Raw genomic sequence first — 15,747 nt, 5'->3', positions numbered from 1 at the left:
AAATCAATAAAAATATTTTTAAAAATATGTACTGTAAACCCTAAACAATGTTCTGAACTATTATGTCCCAAACTGGGCGCCACACTGCGTGATCCTGACGCAAAAAGCATACCATAGAAGGACTTAAAAAGCTCAGGCAATTTATCCTGGAGAAAAGAAGACTTTCCAGGGGAGACAATAGTTATAATCAGCTACCTGGTGTCAGAATTTAAATCCTTGACTAAAAATCGCAATGATTCAGATATAGGCTTAACAGAAACAACTTTTCCAAAAATGGTATGAGATTCCCAGGCAGTAGTGAGTTCCCTGTGACTTTCAACATGATGATCATACAACATTCAAAAATCATATTCTCTTTCTGGCTTTGAGATACTGGTAAATACTGTGCTGCATAGTATATGTCATATCTAGTTGATATCCTTGGTAGTGGTTGCTACGCTGTAGAGACAGATTCTGGAAATAGCTACAACACACACTTGGAATCTCACAGTCACATAATCAACCATTTTACTAAATACAAGCATATTTTCATTCACATACAGCTAAAGAAAACATTTTTTCACATTTCATTACAGTGCACAACAAAGTGAGGAAAAGTATACAGTACATTTTATTCTGGAATATGATACGATCTATTCCAACATGCAGTTGTGGTCTTTGTTACAAGTTAATCTTTTCTTTGCCTATGTAGTAAAATAGCTTCTAAAGCTTTATCCTTAGTATTGTATTAACACCTGATTTTTTCACACTTATTTTCTAAAACCCACTTACTGCAGTGACAACAGCACTGAAGTCTACTAAAATGATTGTTAAAGTTTCTAGAACTTGTTTAAGCAATTAAGCTCAGCCACCTTTGCTGGATCTATGCTGAGTATTTTAAAACCTGCCTAAAAATGCAAGGAATGGGAAAAGTATACATATAATGTATTTTAGTCAAGAAAACTGGAGAGAAGTTTTGTTTCTATCTTTTGTTTTGAACTGACAGAATCCAGTCAACTATCATTTATCCAGTGGATAATCTTGCTTTCGGAATCTTTTAAACACAATTAAGTATAGTAGTTGATAAACTTTGTGTTAACCCAATTCACCATCTTTTATTTGTCGTCTATAATCACAAAACTGGCCACTTAATCACTCCACCCAAGCCTGGTCATGTTAAAGGAATGTAAAAATCATGATTGGTTCACTTGTAGTTGATGCTGCAGGTTGGTCCAATGTGGTTTGTTTCCATCCTTTTCATTATTTGGCTTCTTTATTCTGGCTGAAGTAAATCCCCCAACTTTCAAATTCAATCACATTCACACTGAAGTTTAACACTATATCTCAAAGCAATTTAACCATTCTCAGGCTTTCCTATCACAATGAAGATGAGAGATCTGACTCCCATCAGACTTGTTTTCTGACTGTGAAAAGTATGGCTTTTGCCCAGCTGAACTGGCTACAATACAAAAAATAATTTAAAGCATCACATCTCTTCAAGAAGATAATTAAATCCCAAGCCAACCAGTCCAACTTTCTGATGCAGTTATCTGTCTGTTCACCTGAGAATTGAGCTGACTTTCTAGGGGAGACAAGAATCTGGTATAGGTATATGGCAAACAGATGGCCAAGGTCATGGTGAGGTGAGTATTTTGTCCCCATCCCACTTCCCACTGCTGTATTTGGTTCCTTTCAGTAATATGTTCACTGTGTTTCAGTGATAAGAACACTTCTAGCATACACAGTTCTAATGTGTTTTCAGTTGTGCAATTATTCACTTGGTGAAAGCCCTCTATCAGTAACACCTGAATGGGCTTTACCTTTGATTCTCAGGATTATAGCTGAGTTGTAATCAATAAGGAAACATATCCTAACATGTAGAGAGCATTTATTTACAGTCATATCTCTTCCAAAGTGAACAAATTAACAACCGTTCGTTCATCTGACAGCAGGATGATGCAGTGAAACAAGAACTAGGATTCAAGAGACTTTCACCTTGGCCAAGTGAATCACCCGCCTCTTAGTTTACCTTCGTAAAATGGGGAAGAAATCTCACAGGCCTGTTATGATGATCAAATAAGTAATAAGTGAGTGTAATGGGTTTTGTAAGGGTTATAGCGCCTCCTGTTGAGCAGGTACTCAAGACAGGATTGGTGAGTGAGGGTTTGCTTCTCTTTTCGGAGGCAATCCCTACATTGTTGCCATGACCTGAAAAGACAGGCACATTGTTTACTTCTAGATTGCAGTCGCCAATGCAGTGAAACCCCAGGCATGGTCAGAGGGAAAAGGGCATGGCGTTCGGGTTAGTGTTTCTTCTACTTACAGGGTATTTTGCATGGGACAATTTCTTTCACACGGCTGTCTATTCTATCACAAGGGAGTACATTTCCCCCAATGTGGTAATAAGTGTGTAAATAGCCTCCCTTTTCATATTGACACCATTGTTATCAGAACACCAGGTCTTGAAAGTGTCTTAGTAAATAGCTGGTCCACACCCCTCATTTTACAGATGAGCTCTTGAGAAGCTAATCGGTCCTTTTTTTTTTTTTTTTGGTGTCAAAACCCAGGAATGAATAATCAGTACTTTTTAACCAAACCAAACCCAGCACACACACTTGGTATAGGATAATCTCATGGAATAAGATGATCTCAGTCTTTTAAAAAAATTTGCTAATTGTTCCCAATGATATATTCCCCCCCCCCCTTACATAATGTCTTTTTGTTCATGACCTATGAATGAGCTGAAATACCAAGAAAGAGTTGTCTGTGGGTGTATTTTTCTGGGGCCTGGCTCCCCAAACCTCAGGCTCTTGACATGTGGCCCACAAAGGGCACATGGAGCAGCCACTGCCCAGCATGGGCCACAAAACAGTGCCTGGCCCATGGCAGTAATTTAGTCCCCCAGTCACAGCACCCAGGCTCCCCCACCCCCCTGCCTACAACCTGTCAGAGTGCCCCTTGGGAAGGAGGCTCACTTGGTATCCAAAAGGAAGGTTGAGTTCTCTTCAGTCACACAAGGATTCTATTCATTTCAGCCACTTTCAAGTTCAGATGGGAGAGCATGTTTTGGAAATAAAAAGGCCTGACTAGCACAAACATCTCCTCTCTGATTTGACAACCTCTTCTGAAGAGTGAACCACATTTGGTACAAATCCACTCTTGACCCCTTCCCAGCCCTCCTGGATTGAGATATCCCCCCTTTTAACCAGCTCATATATGTCTTTCGTCAGGTCTGTGAAGGCTTTCTCCACATTAATGGCATCTCGGGCTGACGTTTCAATGTACTTCATGCCGTACGCAGCAGCCAGTTTCTCTGCTTCATGGCGAGTCACTTGCCTCTGTGTATCCAGGTCACACTTGTGACCCACCAGAACAAATACAATTTGGTAGGGCTGAACGTGTACTTTGGTCTCTTCTAACCACTCATGGACATTCTGGAAGGACCTGCGGTTGGTAATGTCAAATAAGAGAAGACCACCTACTGAGTTCCTGTAGTAGGCTCGAGTGATGGATCTAAAACAAAAGAAAACAGTAAAGAATAAAGGCCACGCCCCCAAATTCTGTATTTCTTTTATATTTTTGTTGTTGATAATCCTCACCTGAGGATATTTTTCCATTGATTTTTAGAGAGAGTGGAAGTGAGGGGGAGAGACACACAGAGAGAAACATCGATGTGAGAGTGATGCATCGATTGGTTGCCTCCCACACCTGTATAGATCAGGGATGGCTATTGAGCCTGCAACTGAGGTACATGCCCTTGACCAGAATCAAATCCAGAACCCTTCAGTCCACGGGCTGATGCAACCTGAGTTGCAAGGGCCAGCCCCAGTTGGGACACTTGCGAGAGGCAACCAATCGCTGTGTCTCACTCACATCAATGTTTCTCTCTCTCTCTCTCTCTCTCTCTCCTCCTTCCCCTCCTGTCTCTCTAAAAAAAAATTAATTGAAAAATATCCTTGGGTGAGGGTTTAAAAAAATAAATTTATGGTAGTTGACAGAAAAATGCTCATAAGTATATAGGTATATTGCAATTCTCTCCCCATTTATCATGACCACATTTGTCTTTCTATTATTATTATTATTATTATTATATAAATATAATTTTATTGATTTCAGAGAGGAAGGGAGAGGGAAAGAGAGACAGAAACATCAATGATGAGAGAGAATCATTGATTGGCTGCCTCCTCTACGCCCCCCACTGGGGATCGAGCCCGCAATCCAGGCATGTGTCCTTGACCAGAATCAAACCTGGGACCTTTCAGTCCGCAGGCCAACGCTCTATCCACTGAAGGGCTAGGGCCCTTCTATTGTTGTTGTTGTTGTTGTTATTATTATTATTATTATTATTATTTCAATCTAACAGGGATCTTCAGTCTCTTCTGTGAGGAGAAACACAACGTTGTTTTTATTCTCCAGGCCGTTGGGAATAGGAAAGAGAGAGACCGTCTGTAGAGGGCTCAAGCAAAGTGCCTATCAGCCATGTTTCCTGGCACATTTCAGAGGCTGAATAAGGAGGCACCAGTTGGGAAAAACCACCTAAATAGCCAAAGCTTCCCTTTAAAATGACATGATTTATTTAAAGCATTGCAATTAGAATACATTTGCTGTACTTCTTAAACTGAAGAAACCTCATCTTTTAAACTTCTTGATTAGAGGACCTTCATTATCAATATACATTATACTACTTTGCTTAGAGCATTTTAGAGCTTATTAGAGGCTATAGATTATTTGCTTCTATGACTTGCTTTAGACCAGGGGTGGGGAACCTTTTTTCTGCCAAGGGCCATTTGGATATTTATAACATCATTGGCGGGCCATACAAAATTATCAACTTCAAAATTAGCCGGCTGTATTTGGTCAAATATTTAATTAACTCATCCCTAATGCCTTGGCAGGGCCAGACCAAATGATTTCCCCGTCCTTATATGGCCCGTGGGCTAGACATTCCCCACCCTTGCTTTAGACTATTGTGCTTTTTGATCTATGTCTATTTTTAGGTTTTCTGTCTTCTTGGATGAAGAAGAGCAATTCATTTTTGCCACAAGGCTTAGGGCAAATGGCCCAATGGTAACAGCACATTGTCCAGAGGATTAAAGTCTAAACTAGATGATGGCAAGAGCCAACCTTACAAATGAGATCAAGTCTCTAGCACCAGGCAAATCAGGCCCTAGGGAATGAAAACAGTTCTAATTCCCTTGTGTATGAAGACTCATGGATGCAATGATCAAAGGTTTTGATTTGTGAACAGCTTGGCTCAAGAAATCAATAAGCAAGCTGTAGATCCTGTCAAAACTCTAAAATCCATCATTACACTAGTACTTAGAAAGTAACAAAGCCCTATCTAAGCACAACATAAGGCTGCATGAAAATTAAAACCTGTACATCAAAACATTTTCTTGAACAAAGTTCGAAGGCAAATGACAAACTGGGCAAATATTTTACTATGTCCGTGATAGAAAAGGATACATATTCCTAATCTAAAAAGAACCGTTACAAATCAGTATCACCCAATACCAATAAGCAGTGGGTAGAAAAAGGCTCTTCATACAGATGTTCCCATAAATATAAGAAGACATCTTCCTTCACTTACAGTATGAGAAATGCATTCTCAAGTTCAAAGTGAACCTGTACAGGCTGTTTGCCAGTGTTGTTTGTGGAAGTGGGGAGTTGGAGACAACTTAAGTTTGTAGTTATCTCTTCTCCCTATCCGCTCGTCAACTACCTAACCAGTATGTTCTATGCTGAACTGGTGTTCAATAGATAAATGAATAAATGATCAGAAACATGGGTGATGCTCTATGTGACTTTAGCCCAAGTTGCTCTCTCAAAGTTTTCTGTGTACATGCTCTCTGCCACTTCTGTCTATAATTATACACGCTGTTTCCTCTCCCTGGGCTTTTTTTCTGTCCTACTCATGAAGCCTCATCGCCCCCAGGTAGCCTTCCCTCCCTCTGTAATTGCAAATGAGACACACTCCAAAGGAAAAACAAAGGGTTGTAGGAGAAAATCCAACCTGTTCATTGATTGCTCACTACGTGCTATGAGTTCTAGTAGGGAGCGAGCATACAAATATCAACAAGATTCTCTGTTGTGTAATTGCTGATTGTCTGTCCCCCTCCCCTCCCCCATGTCAGCACAGAGGTTCTGAGAGGGAAGGGCCTGTGTCTGTTTTGTTTACATGGCATCCCCTTGTGTAAGTTTCCTCAGAAACAAGCCTGAATCTGGCATGGAGTGGATGATCACTGAATGTGTGCTGGTTGCAAGAGGGAATCAATCATTTAGCATCTGTCATATGTACGTCTATATATAAGGCATAGATGTATATATCTGTATCTATATATGGAACACAATACATCGATATCTGTACCTATGCCTGTCTCAGGACCATCTGTATATACCTTCCTATCCATGTTGGGATGACCTGGGAACATTTTAAAAAGTATGTAGCATAGGGACTGAGATTGATGAATGACAGTGATCGATTCCAACTGATTTGTTAGCCACCCAGGGGCAGGTTGGGAGAGTTGCTGTGCAAGCAATACGTATTATTGACCGGCCTTCCCTGCCAGGGCGCTTCTGTCCCTGCAGGGCACTCCCAGCTAGCTGGAGGTGGGCTTCATCAGAAGCCCCCAGACCTTCGGGATCTCTCTACGGGCGGGCGGGCGCGACCAGGACCAGGAAGTCCTCTATCCCCAGGGGCTATGCAAGCTCCGAAGACCCTCCCACTGCTCGCGGGCCCCGGCTGCGCTCCCACCTGAACCTCTCTTGACCCGCGGTATCCCAGATCTGGAGCTTGATGCGTTTTCCGGGCTCGATCTCCACCAGACGGGAGAAGAAATCCACGCCCACGGTGGGGTCCGAAACCTGGGCAAAGCGGCCCTCGGTGAAGCGGCGGATCAGACAGGACTTGCCCACCGTGGAATCCCCGATGACAATGAGCCGGAACTGGTACAGCCAGATGGCCTCCATGGCTGGGCTCGGCAGGTCTCCGTATCCCTGGCCCTGAGCGGCGAGAGGGGGCGTCCCGCCGAGGCCCCCCCCTCGGAGAGTGCGGCTCGGTCCGGATCTAGATCGGCTGCGAGCACATCGCTTGACTGGGAGCCCGAGGCGAGGTAGGCCCAGGCGCTGGGAGAGCGGAGGGATGGATGCTGCGCTCGCAGAGGTGATGAAATGGCAGCAGCATCAGCACCACGCACTCTGACTCATCACTGACAACCGGGTTACTGTAATCCCCCGCATAGACGCGACGCCTGGAGCCACCGCACTGTCTGTAAAAGGAGCGCACACAGAAATGGCCCCACACCGCTGGTTCCCTTCTCTAGTTTCTCCACCCCCCCCCCCGCTCCGTTCTTAATTTAAAATGTTACCTGTCAAATTGCAAAATTTGTACCTTTTCTTAAAACTAGGAAGCAATACAAAAATGTACACAAGAATAAAAGTGTGTAATTATCTGCGCCCCTCCCTCCCCAAGCTATTAACAGCTTGACATATATATTCTTCCACATGGATTTCCTTGAAAATATATATGTATACATAAGCACATGTATGCATATATAATAAAACATGTGGCCCTAGCTGATATGGCTCAACGGATAGAGCATCAGTCTGCGGACTGAAAGGTCCTGGGTTCGATTCTGGCCAAAGGCACATGCGCGGGTTGCAGGCTCAATCCCCAGTGTGGGGTGTGCAGGAAGCAGCCGATCAATGATTCTCTCTCATCATTGATGTGTCTCTCTCCCTCTCCCTCTGCCTTCCTCTCTGAAATCAATGAAAGTATATTAAAAAATCCCAAAAATATGTGTATACACATATACTAGTACATTTATTGCTTTTTGATTTTACAAAAACTGGATTAAAATAGACCTGACACTCGCTTTTTGAAATTAACAACAACAACAAAAAAATCACAGACATCTCTCCATTTCCAACTAATCTTCATTTTGCCATTACAAATGCTCCTAAATACAGTCACACATACATTATTTCCATTAGAGGGAGTCTTACAACATGGCTTAGGAAGTCGAAGGAGATGAGTATTTTAAATGTAGTGGATATGGGCATTACATGTAGTTTGCAGAAATATTGACCAATTTAAATTCTAGCTAGCAATTTGTGAAAAGACCATTTGTTTGCATCACTTCAAGCATGGTATGTTATATTCTCTCATGATTCTTGCCAATCTGCTGTAGTTAAATAAAAAAGTGTCTCTGCTTTATTTTACATTTCTCTGCCTACTAATGAGGTCAACACCATATCTTGTGCATTGGCCATTTGTATTTCCTATTCTGGGAATTGCCTCTTCATATCACGTGTATTTTTTCTATATAATCTTTTATAATTGCTTTACTCATTTTTTGTTTAAAAACCCCCCACAGTTTTATTGATATATAATTCATATGTCATATAATTCACTCACTCAAAGTGTACAATTTATTAATTTAATTTTAAAAATATAACTTTATTGATTTCAGAGAGGAAGAGAGAGAGGGAGAGAGAGAAACATCAATGATGAGAGAGAATCATTGATTGGCTGCCTCCTGCACACACCCTACTGGGGATTGAGCCCGAAACCTGGGCATATGCCCTTGGGTGGAATTGAACCCAGGACCCTTCAGTCCGCAGGCCAACGCTCTATCCACTGAGCCAAACTGGCTAGGGTCAATTTAATAATTGTAGTACAGTCATAGAGTTGTGCAGCCATCACCACAAATCTAAAATATTGTAATCACTCAAAAAGAAGCTCCTACCTTTTAGCCAACCTCCTCTTTCCCTTCTAGGCAACTACTAATCTGCTTTCTGTCTCTATACATTTCCCCATTCTGGACATTTGATAAAATTGGAATCATACAATATGTGGCCTTTCGTGTCTGGCTTCTCTCACTTATGGTGATGTTTTCAGAGTTTATCCACCTGGTAGCATGAATCAGGACTTTATTCCTTTTCATGGTTGAGTAATATTCTATCGTGTGGATAAACATTTTCTTTATCCAGTCATCAGGGTTCTGGACATTTGGGTTGTTTCTAACTTTTGGCTGTTCTGAATAGTGCTGTTATGAATATTTGTGTACAAGTTTTTGTTTGAACATGCGCTTCTTTGAACTCTTTTGAGTTGAAACCTAGGAGTGGAATTCCTTAGTCCTATGGTAACTCTATGTTGAATCCTTTGAGGAAATGTCAGACTGCTTTTCACAGTGGCTGCACCATTTACATTCCTATCAGCAGTGTATGAGGGTTTCGATTTCTCCATATCTTCTCTAACACTTTTTATTTTCTGACTCTGATTCTGAAAATCCTAGTGGATGTGAAGTGGTATCTCATTGTGGTTTTGATTTGAATTTCGCTCATGACAAAGGATAATGTGAATATTTTCACATTCTTATTGACCATTTGGATATCTTCCTTGGAGAAATGTAGGCTCAGGTCGTTTGCCCATTTTAACTGTATTACTTGTCTTTTTATTATAGAGTTGTACGAGTTCTTCATATATTTTAGGTATATGTCCCTTATGAGATATATGATTTGTAAATAGTTTTTCCCATTCTGTGTGTTTTTTTGCACTTTATTGAGGGTATCCTTTGAAGTACAAAGTTTTAAATTTTGATGAAGTAACAATTATCTACTTTTTTTTTCTTTTGTTGCTTGTGGTTCTGGTGTTAAGTTTAAGAATGCTTTGCCAAATCCAAGATCATGAAGATTTATGCCTATGCTTTCTTCTATGAGTTTTTCAGTTTTAGCTTATACATTTAGGTCTATGGCCTATTTAAAAATGTCTAATAATTTTTATATTGTGTTGAAATTATAATGTTTTACATATATGATGTTACATAAATATTATTCAATTAAATCCTCTTGTTTTTACTTTTTTTTTCACAATGTGACTACTAGAAAATCTGAAATTATACCTGAGGCTAACATTTGAGGCTCACATTATATATATATATATATATATATATATATATATATATATATATATATATATATATATAATTTAAATTCTTTATTGACTTTCAAGTATTACATAAGTCTCCTTTCTCCCCCATTGACCTCTCTCCTGCCACCCCCACCCCCCAGCACATGCCCTCACTCCCCGCCCCATCTGTGTCCATTGGTCATGCTCATATGTATGCATCCAAGTCCTTTGGCTGATCTCTTACCCCCTCACCCTCCGCCTTCCCTCATAGGTTGGACAGTCTGTTTGATGCTTCTATGACTCTGGTTCTATTTTTGTTCATCAGTTTATGTTGTTCATTATATTCCACATATGAGTGAGATCATGTGATATTTATCTTTCTCTGACTGGCTTATTTCAGTCCACATAATGCTCTCCAGTTCCATCCATGCTGTTGCAAATGGTAAGAATTTCTATGGACTATTTTTAAAATTAAATTTATTGGAGTGACAGTGGTTAATAAAATTATATAGGTCTCAAGTGAACATTTCTATGATACATGAAAGTCAAATCTTCTTCCATCACCATATATTTGACCCCTTTAGCCTTTACTACCTCCCTCCATCCCCCTTCCAGTTGGTAACCACCATACTGTTGTCTGTGTCCACGAGTTATTGTTTGTTTGTTTTTCTTGTTGGCTCATCTGTTGCTTTCAGTTTTATATCCCACATATGAGTGAAATCATATAGTTCTTGACTTTTTCTGTCTGACTTGTTTCACTTAGCGTGATATATTTTTGTTTTGTTTTGTTTAGTTTAGTTTTTGTTAATCCTCACCTGAGGATATTTTTCCATTGATTTTTAGGGAGAGTGGAAGAGAGAGGGAAAGACAGAGAGAAACATCAATGTGAGAGAAACATATTGATTGATTGCCTCCTGCAAGAGCCCCAACCAGGGCCTGGACTGGGGAGGAGCCTGCAACTAAGTTATGTACCCTTGACTGGAATCGAACCTGGGATCCTTTGGTCCACAGGCTGATGCTCTATTCACTGAGCCAAATCGGCTAGGGCTAGCATGATATTTTCAAGATCTCTCCATGTTGTCCCAAATGGCAGTATTTCATCTTTTTTTCTCCTCTCTCCCTCCCTCCCTCCCTTCCACCTATTTCATCTTTCTTATGGCTAAGTCCATTGTCTACATGTACCACATCTTCTTGATCCAATCATCTATTTAAGGACACTTTGGTTGTTTGCATGTCTTTGCCACCATGAATAATGCTGCAATAAACATAGGGGTGCATATATCTCTATTAATTTTTATATATGCTGTGAGGTAGAGTTACAGTTTTATTCTTTTTAATGTGGCTATCTAGTTGTCAAAGCAGCATTTGTTGGAGAGATTAGTCTTTTCTCATTGAATGATTTTGGCACTCTTGTTGCAAATCAACAGATCATGGACTATGGGTTTATATCTGGACTCTCAGTTTTAATTTTATTGGTCTATATGTGCAGTCTCATGCCGGTACCATATTATCTTGATTGTTGTAGCTTTGTAGTAAGTTTTGAAATTAACAAATATGAGTCCTCCTATTGTGTTACTTTCCAAGATGGTTTTGGCTATTTGGGACCCTTCCAATTTCATATGAATTTAAAAACCAACTTGTCAATTTCTGTAACTAAGGCAGCTGGGATATCGATTGGGATTTCATTGAATCTGTAGATCAATTTGGGGACTATTGCCATCTTAACAAAATTAAGTTTTCCAATCCTTGAACATAGGAAATCTTTCCATGTATTTAGGTCTTCTTTTAAAATTTCTTTCAATAATGTTTTGTAGTTTTTAATTTACAAGTTTTATACTCCTTTGGCTAAGTTGTTCTTTTCTTTTTTATTAAATCTTTATTGTTCAGATTATTACAGTTGTTCCTCTCCCCCCCCCATAGCTCCCCTCCACCCGGTTCCCACCCCACCCTCTGCCCTTACTCCCCCCACTGTCCTCATCCAAAGGTGTACTATTTTTGTCCAGTCTCTTCCCGCACCCCCACACCCCTTTCCCCCCGAGAATTGTCAGTCCACTCCCTTTCTATGCCCCTGATTCTATTCTATTCACCAGCTTATTCTGTTCATCAGATTTTTTATTCACTTGATTTTTAGATTCACTTGTTGATAGATATGTATTTGTTGTTCATAATTTTTATCTTGACCTATTACTTCTTCTTCCTCCTCTTAAAGAATACCTTTCAGCATTTCATATAATACTGGTTTGGTGGTGATGAACTCCTTTAGCTTTTTCTTATCAGTGAAGCTCTTTATCTGACCTTCAATTCTGAATGATAGCTTTGCTGGGTAAAGTAATCTTGGTTGTAGATTCTTGGTATTCATCACTTTGAATATTTCTTGCCACTCCCTTCTGGCCTGCAAAGTTTCTGTTGAGAAATCAGCTGACAGTCATATGGGTACTCCCTTGTAGGTAACTAACTGTCTTTCTCTTGCTGCTTTTAAGATTCTCTCTTTGTCTTTTGCTCTTGGCATTTTAATTATGATGTGTCTTGGTGTGGTCCTCTTTGGATTCCTTTTGTTTGGGGTTCTGTGTGCTTCCTGGACTTGTAAGTCTATTTCTTTCACCAGGTAGGGGAAGTTTTCTGTCATTATTTCTTCCAATAAGTTTTCAATATCTTGCTCTCTCTCTTCTTCTGGCACCCCCATAATTCGGATGATGGTATGCTTGAAGTTGTCCCAGAGGCTCCTTACACTATCTTCATAGTTTTGGATTCTTTTTGCTTTTCAGGATGGGTGTTTTTTACTTCTTCGTATTTCAAATCTTTGACTTGATTCTTGCGATCCTCTAGTCTGCTGTTGGATCTCTGTATATTATTCTTTATTTCAGTCAGTGTATGCTTAATTTCTAGTTGGTCCTTTTTCATATCTCGAGGGTCTCACTAGATTTATCGAGGGCTTCACTAAATTTATCAGCGGTTTCTAGAAAATTCTTGAAAAACCTTATAACCGTGGTTTTGAACTCTATATCCAGTAGTTTGCTTTCCTCCATTTCTGTCATTTGTGACCTGTTTCTTTGTCTCCACATTTTGGCTGCTTCCCTGTGTTGATAGAGTGGCTTTGTGTGCTAGGTGTCCTATAGGGTCCAGTGGCTCAGCCTCCCCAAGTACCTGAGGTGGAAACTCTTGGTGCACCCCTTTGTGGGCTGTGTGCACAGTCTTGTAGTTAAGCCTTGATTGTTGTAGGTAACACTGGGAGGAATTGACCTCCAGGCCATTTGGCTGTGAGAATCAGCTGTGTCTACAGTGGGAGAACTTCTGTGCTGGAGACACACTTATGGGGCAAGATTTGCTTCAGTGGGGCTTTGGTGCTCACTGAGTCTGCCCCCTGAGTGTGTCCCTTATGGATCTGAGGAGTTGTAATCTGGATGGTCCTACTCTGACCACTGGGTACACTGGCTCTTGGATCTCTAAGGAGGTGCTAATTTAGCTTCTTCCTGAGGCTACCCAGCAGGAGCCATGGAGAGATCTGCAGATTCCTCTTCTTTATTTGGGGTTTGGAGGTTCCCAGATGAGGCCCAGCTGTGAAGCAATGTAAGCTGCTGTGGGGCCTTGGGCTTTCTTTTGGATGTTCTGGGTCTCTCTGACCCAGCTGCAGTTTGTTAGGTAATTTTAGATTGCAAAGGGCCAGGCCATTCATATACAAAAGCCTCTGTGCACAGCTTGGGTGGGGTGGGGTCTTAGGGAATCAACAGGGTGGAGCAAATAGCAATGGCTGATCCTCAGCCCTGCCCTATGAGGCACCAGGTCTCAGTGTCCTGCGATAATTGCTGCAAGCACCTTTGAGAGAAAACCACCCTCGAGTTCTGCCCGATGCCATACAGTCCAGTTTCTCCCCGTATGAGTCTGGGTCCCCAGAGACTCGCCCAGAACTGGAGTTCAGAGCAGTCAGAAGCTTGAGACTCCCTCCCATTTGAAAAAGACAGCCGCGTCCTCAGTTGCCAGCCCTTTCTGCGTGCGCCTCCCACCCCAGCACTTTACTTCCGCACCTCCTCTGAGTCTTAGTGTGCTTTTTCTCTTTCCTTCTAGTTGTAGAATTTCCACTCAGCCAGACTTCCTGTGGTTCTGGATGATGTCCGTCTTTTAGATGTAGTTTTGAAGTGGTTGTGCAAGGCAGCAATTTCTGGTGTTTACCTATGCCGCCATCTTGGTTTCTCCCTGTCTAAGTTATTCTTAAGAAGTATTTTATTCTTTTTATGCTATTGTGAATATGATTATTTTTTCTAATATTAAAGCATTTAAAATTTTTGGAATTGTTTTCTTAATTTTATTTTTGGATTGTTCATTGCAAGTGTATAAAATACAATTGATTTTTATATTGATTTATATTTTTCAACTTGCTAAACTCATTTATTAGTCCTAATAGCTTTCTAGTGTAGTCCTAATGATTTAGTCAAATGCTTCTTCTTTATTTGTTCAGATGATCATATGATTTTTGTTTTTATTCTCTTGACTTGATATATTACATCAATTGATTTTTGAATGTTGAATTAACCTTGCATCCCTGGTATAAATCCTACTTGATCATGATGTATAATTTTTAAAATATGTTTTTGAATTTGGTTTGCTAGTAGTTTTGAAGAGTTCTACATTCATATTCATAATATTTATTGGTCTATAGTTTTCTTTTATTGTAATGTCCTTGTCTGTTTTTTGGTGTGTTTTTGTTGTTGTTGTTAAAGCTCTTTTAAAGCTTTTTATAAAAAGCTTTATTGTTTCCATTGGTCCAATGCATGGGAGAGGGCTACAGGGTGGTTAAAAGGATGGCTAGGGGTTTCAGGGAGAGGCTCATACAAGAGCCAGATACCATGGGATGCAGAGGGGCCCTCAAAGGCCTCTGGGCTCCAAATGGTCCTAGTTGTGCTTGAGGGCGAGCCTTTGGAAGAGATACTCACCCAACCCAGCTTGTGGTGGCCAGGCTGTGGAGGTGAATCAAGTGTAGCCCATCTTCTTGATGAGTTTCACCTGCTCACCCAGGAAGTGGTTCTGCAGGAAGTTACAAAGCTGAGGGTCTTTGTGGGTAGAACCAGGGCTGCAGGTCCAAAAGGGCCTGGTTCAGGTTCCCCTCCAAGGCCATGGTGGCTTCCATGGCATCCTGAGTTTTGCCCACTCTTGGGGAGGCTTCAGCACGTTCTGGAGAGAATGCGGCCACCATGCTGAGTTTCCCAGCTAACTCTCGGAAGAAGTGGCCCACGCCCTCCAGAGCCACATGGTCACTATGGAAATAGAGGCCCAGAGAGAGGTAGGTGTGGGAGGCCCGCAGATGCGGGTTGGCCAGGCGGTTGATGGCAGCCTCCACTCAGTGGAAAGATTCTGACGAATTTGGGAGCTCATGGCTGTTCGGCAATAAGGCGTTAAGATCAAAAACGGTGTTGAATGGTTTCAGAGGCTGAGGATGGTTCCGAAGGAAAAGAGATTGGAGGGTGGTCAGAGGCTCAGATTTTTTCAGTTTGTTTGAATCACTACTCAAAGTCCATACACTGCTATTAGGTGGCATGACTCTAAAGTCTCTTTTAATATATAATTGCTCCACCTCCCCTTTGTTTCCTTTGCAATTTATTTGTTCAAGAAACTCGGTCTTTTTTGTCCTGTAGAATTATCCATGGTCTGAAATTTGCTCCTTGCATCCCTAAAGTATTGTTTAACACATTCTATTCTTCCTTGCATTTCTGTAACCTGGTATTTAAATATAGGGTTTGAGAGATTTATGTTTGATTATTTGGCATGTGGTCTTGGGTACTTCCATCTGGACACAATAATGTCCCTTTTTTGTGATGTTAGCAGCTCAGCTATTAATAATCTTTTCTCAGATCCATTATTTCATG

General features: G+C 41.0%; 1 protein-coding gene across 1 annotated transcript; it reads right to left on the bottom strand.

The window, feature by feature from the left end:
- Positions 1-484: 484 nt before the first annotated feature.
- Positions 485-7,173, bottom strand: RAB39B (RAB39B, member RAS oncogene family). The gene is made up of 2 exons (XM_059678903.1): positions 6,734-7,173; positions 485-3,492 (listed from the first exon to the last, which is right to left on the bottom strand). The coding sequence occupies exons 1-2, from the start codon at positions 6,946-6,948 to the stop codon at positions 3,066-3,068; spliced, it is 642 nt and encodes a 213-aa protein (XP_059534886.1). The 5' UTR covers positions 6,949-7,173; the 3' UTR covers positions 485-3,065.
- Positions 7,174-15,747: the final 8,574 nt, after the last annotated feature.

This window comes from Myotis daubentonii, chromosome X (assembly GCF_963259705.1).
Source record: "Myotis daubentonii chromosome X, mMyoDau2.1, whole genome shotgun sequence".
NCBI lineage: Eukaryota > Metazoa > Chordata > Mammalia > Chiroptera > Vespertilionidae > Myotis > Myotis daubentonii.
This window is presented reverse-complemented; position numbering and strand designations above follow the sequence as displayed.

Bases quoted from the DNA above. Each gene is read 5' to 3' on its own strand.
- RAB39B (XM_059678903.1), bottom strand. From the start codon at position 6,948: ATGGAGGCCATCTGGCTGTACCAGTTCCGGCTCATTGTCATCGGGGAT. The intron at 3,493-6,733 runs GTGGGAGCGCAG...CTTTTGTTTTAG, and splicing joins GCGGGTCAAGAGAGGTTCAG to ATCCATCACTCGAGCCTACT.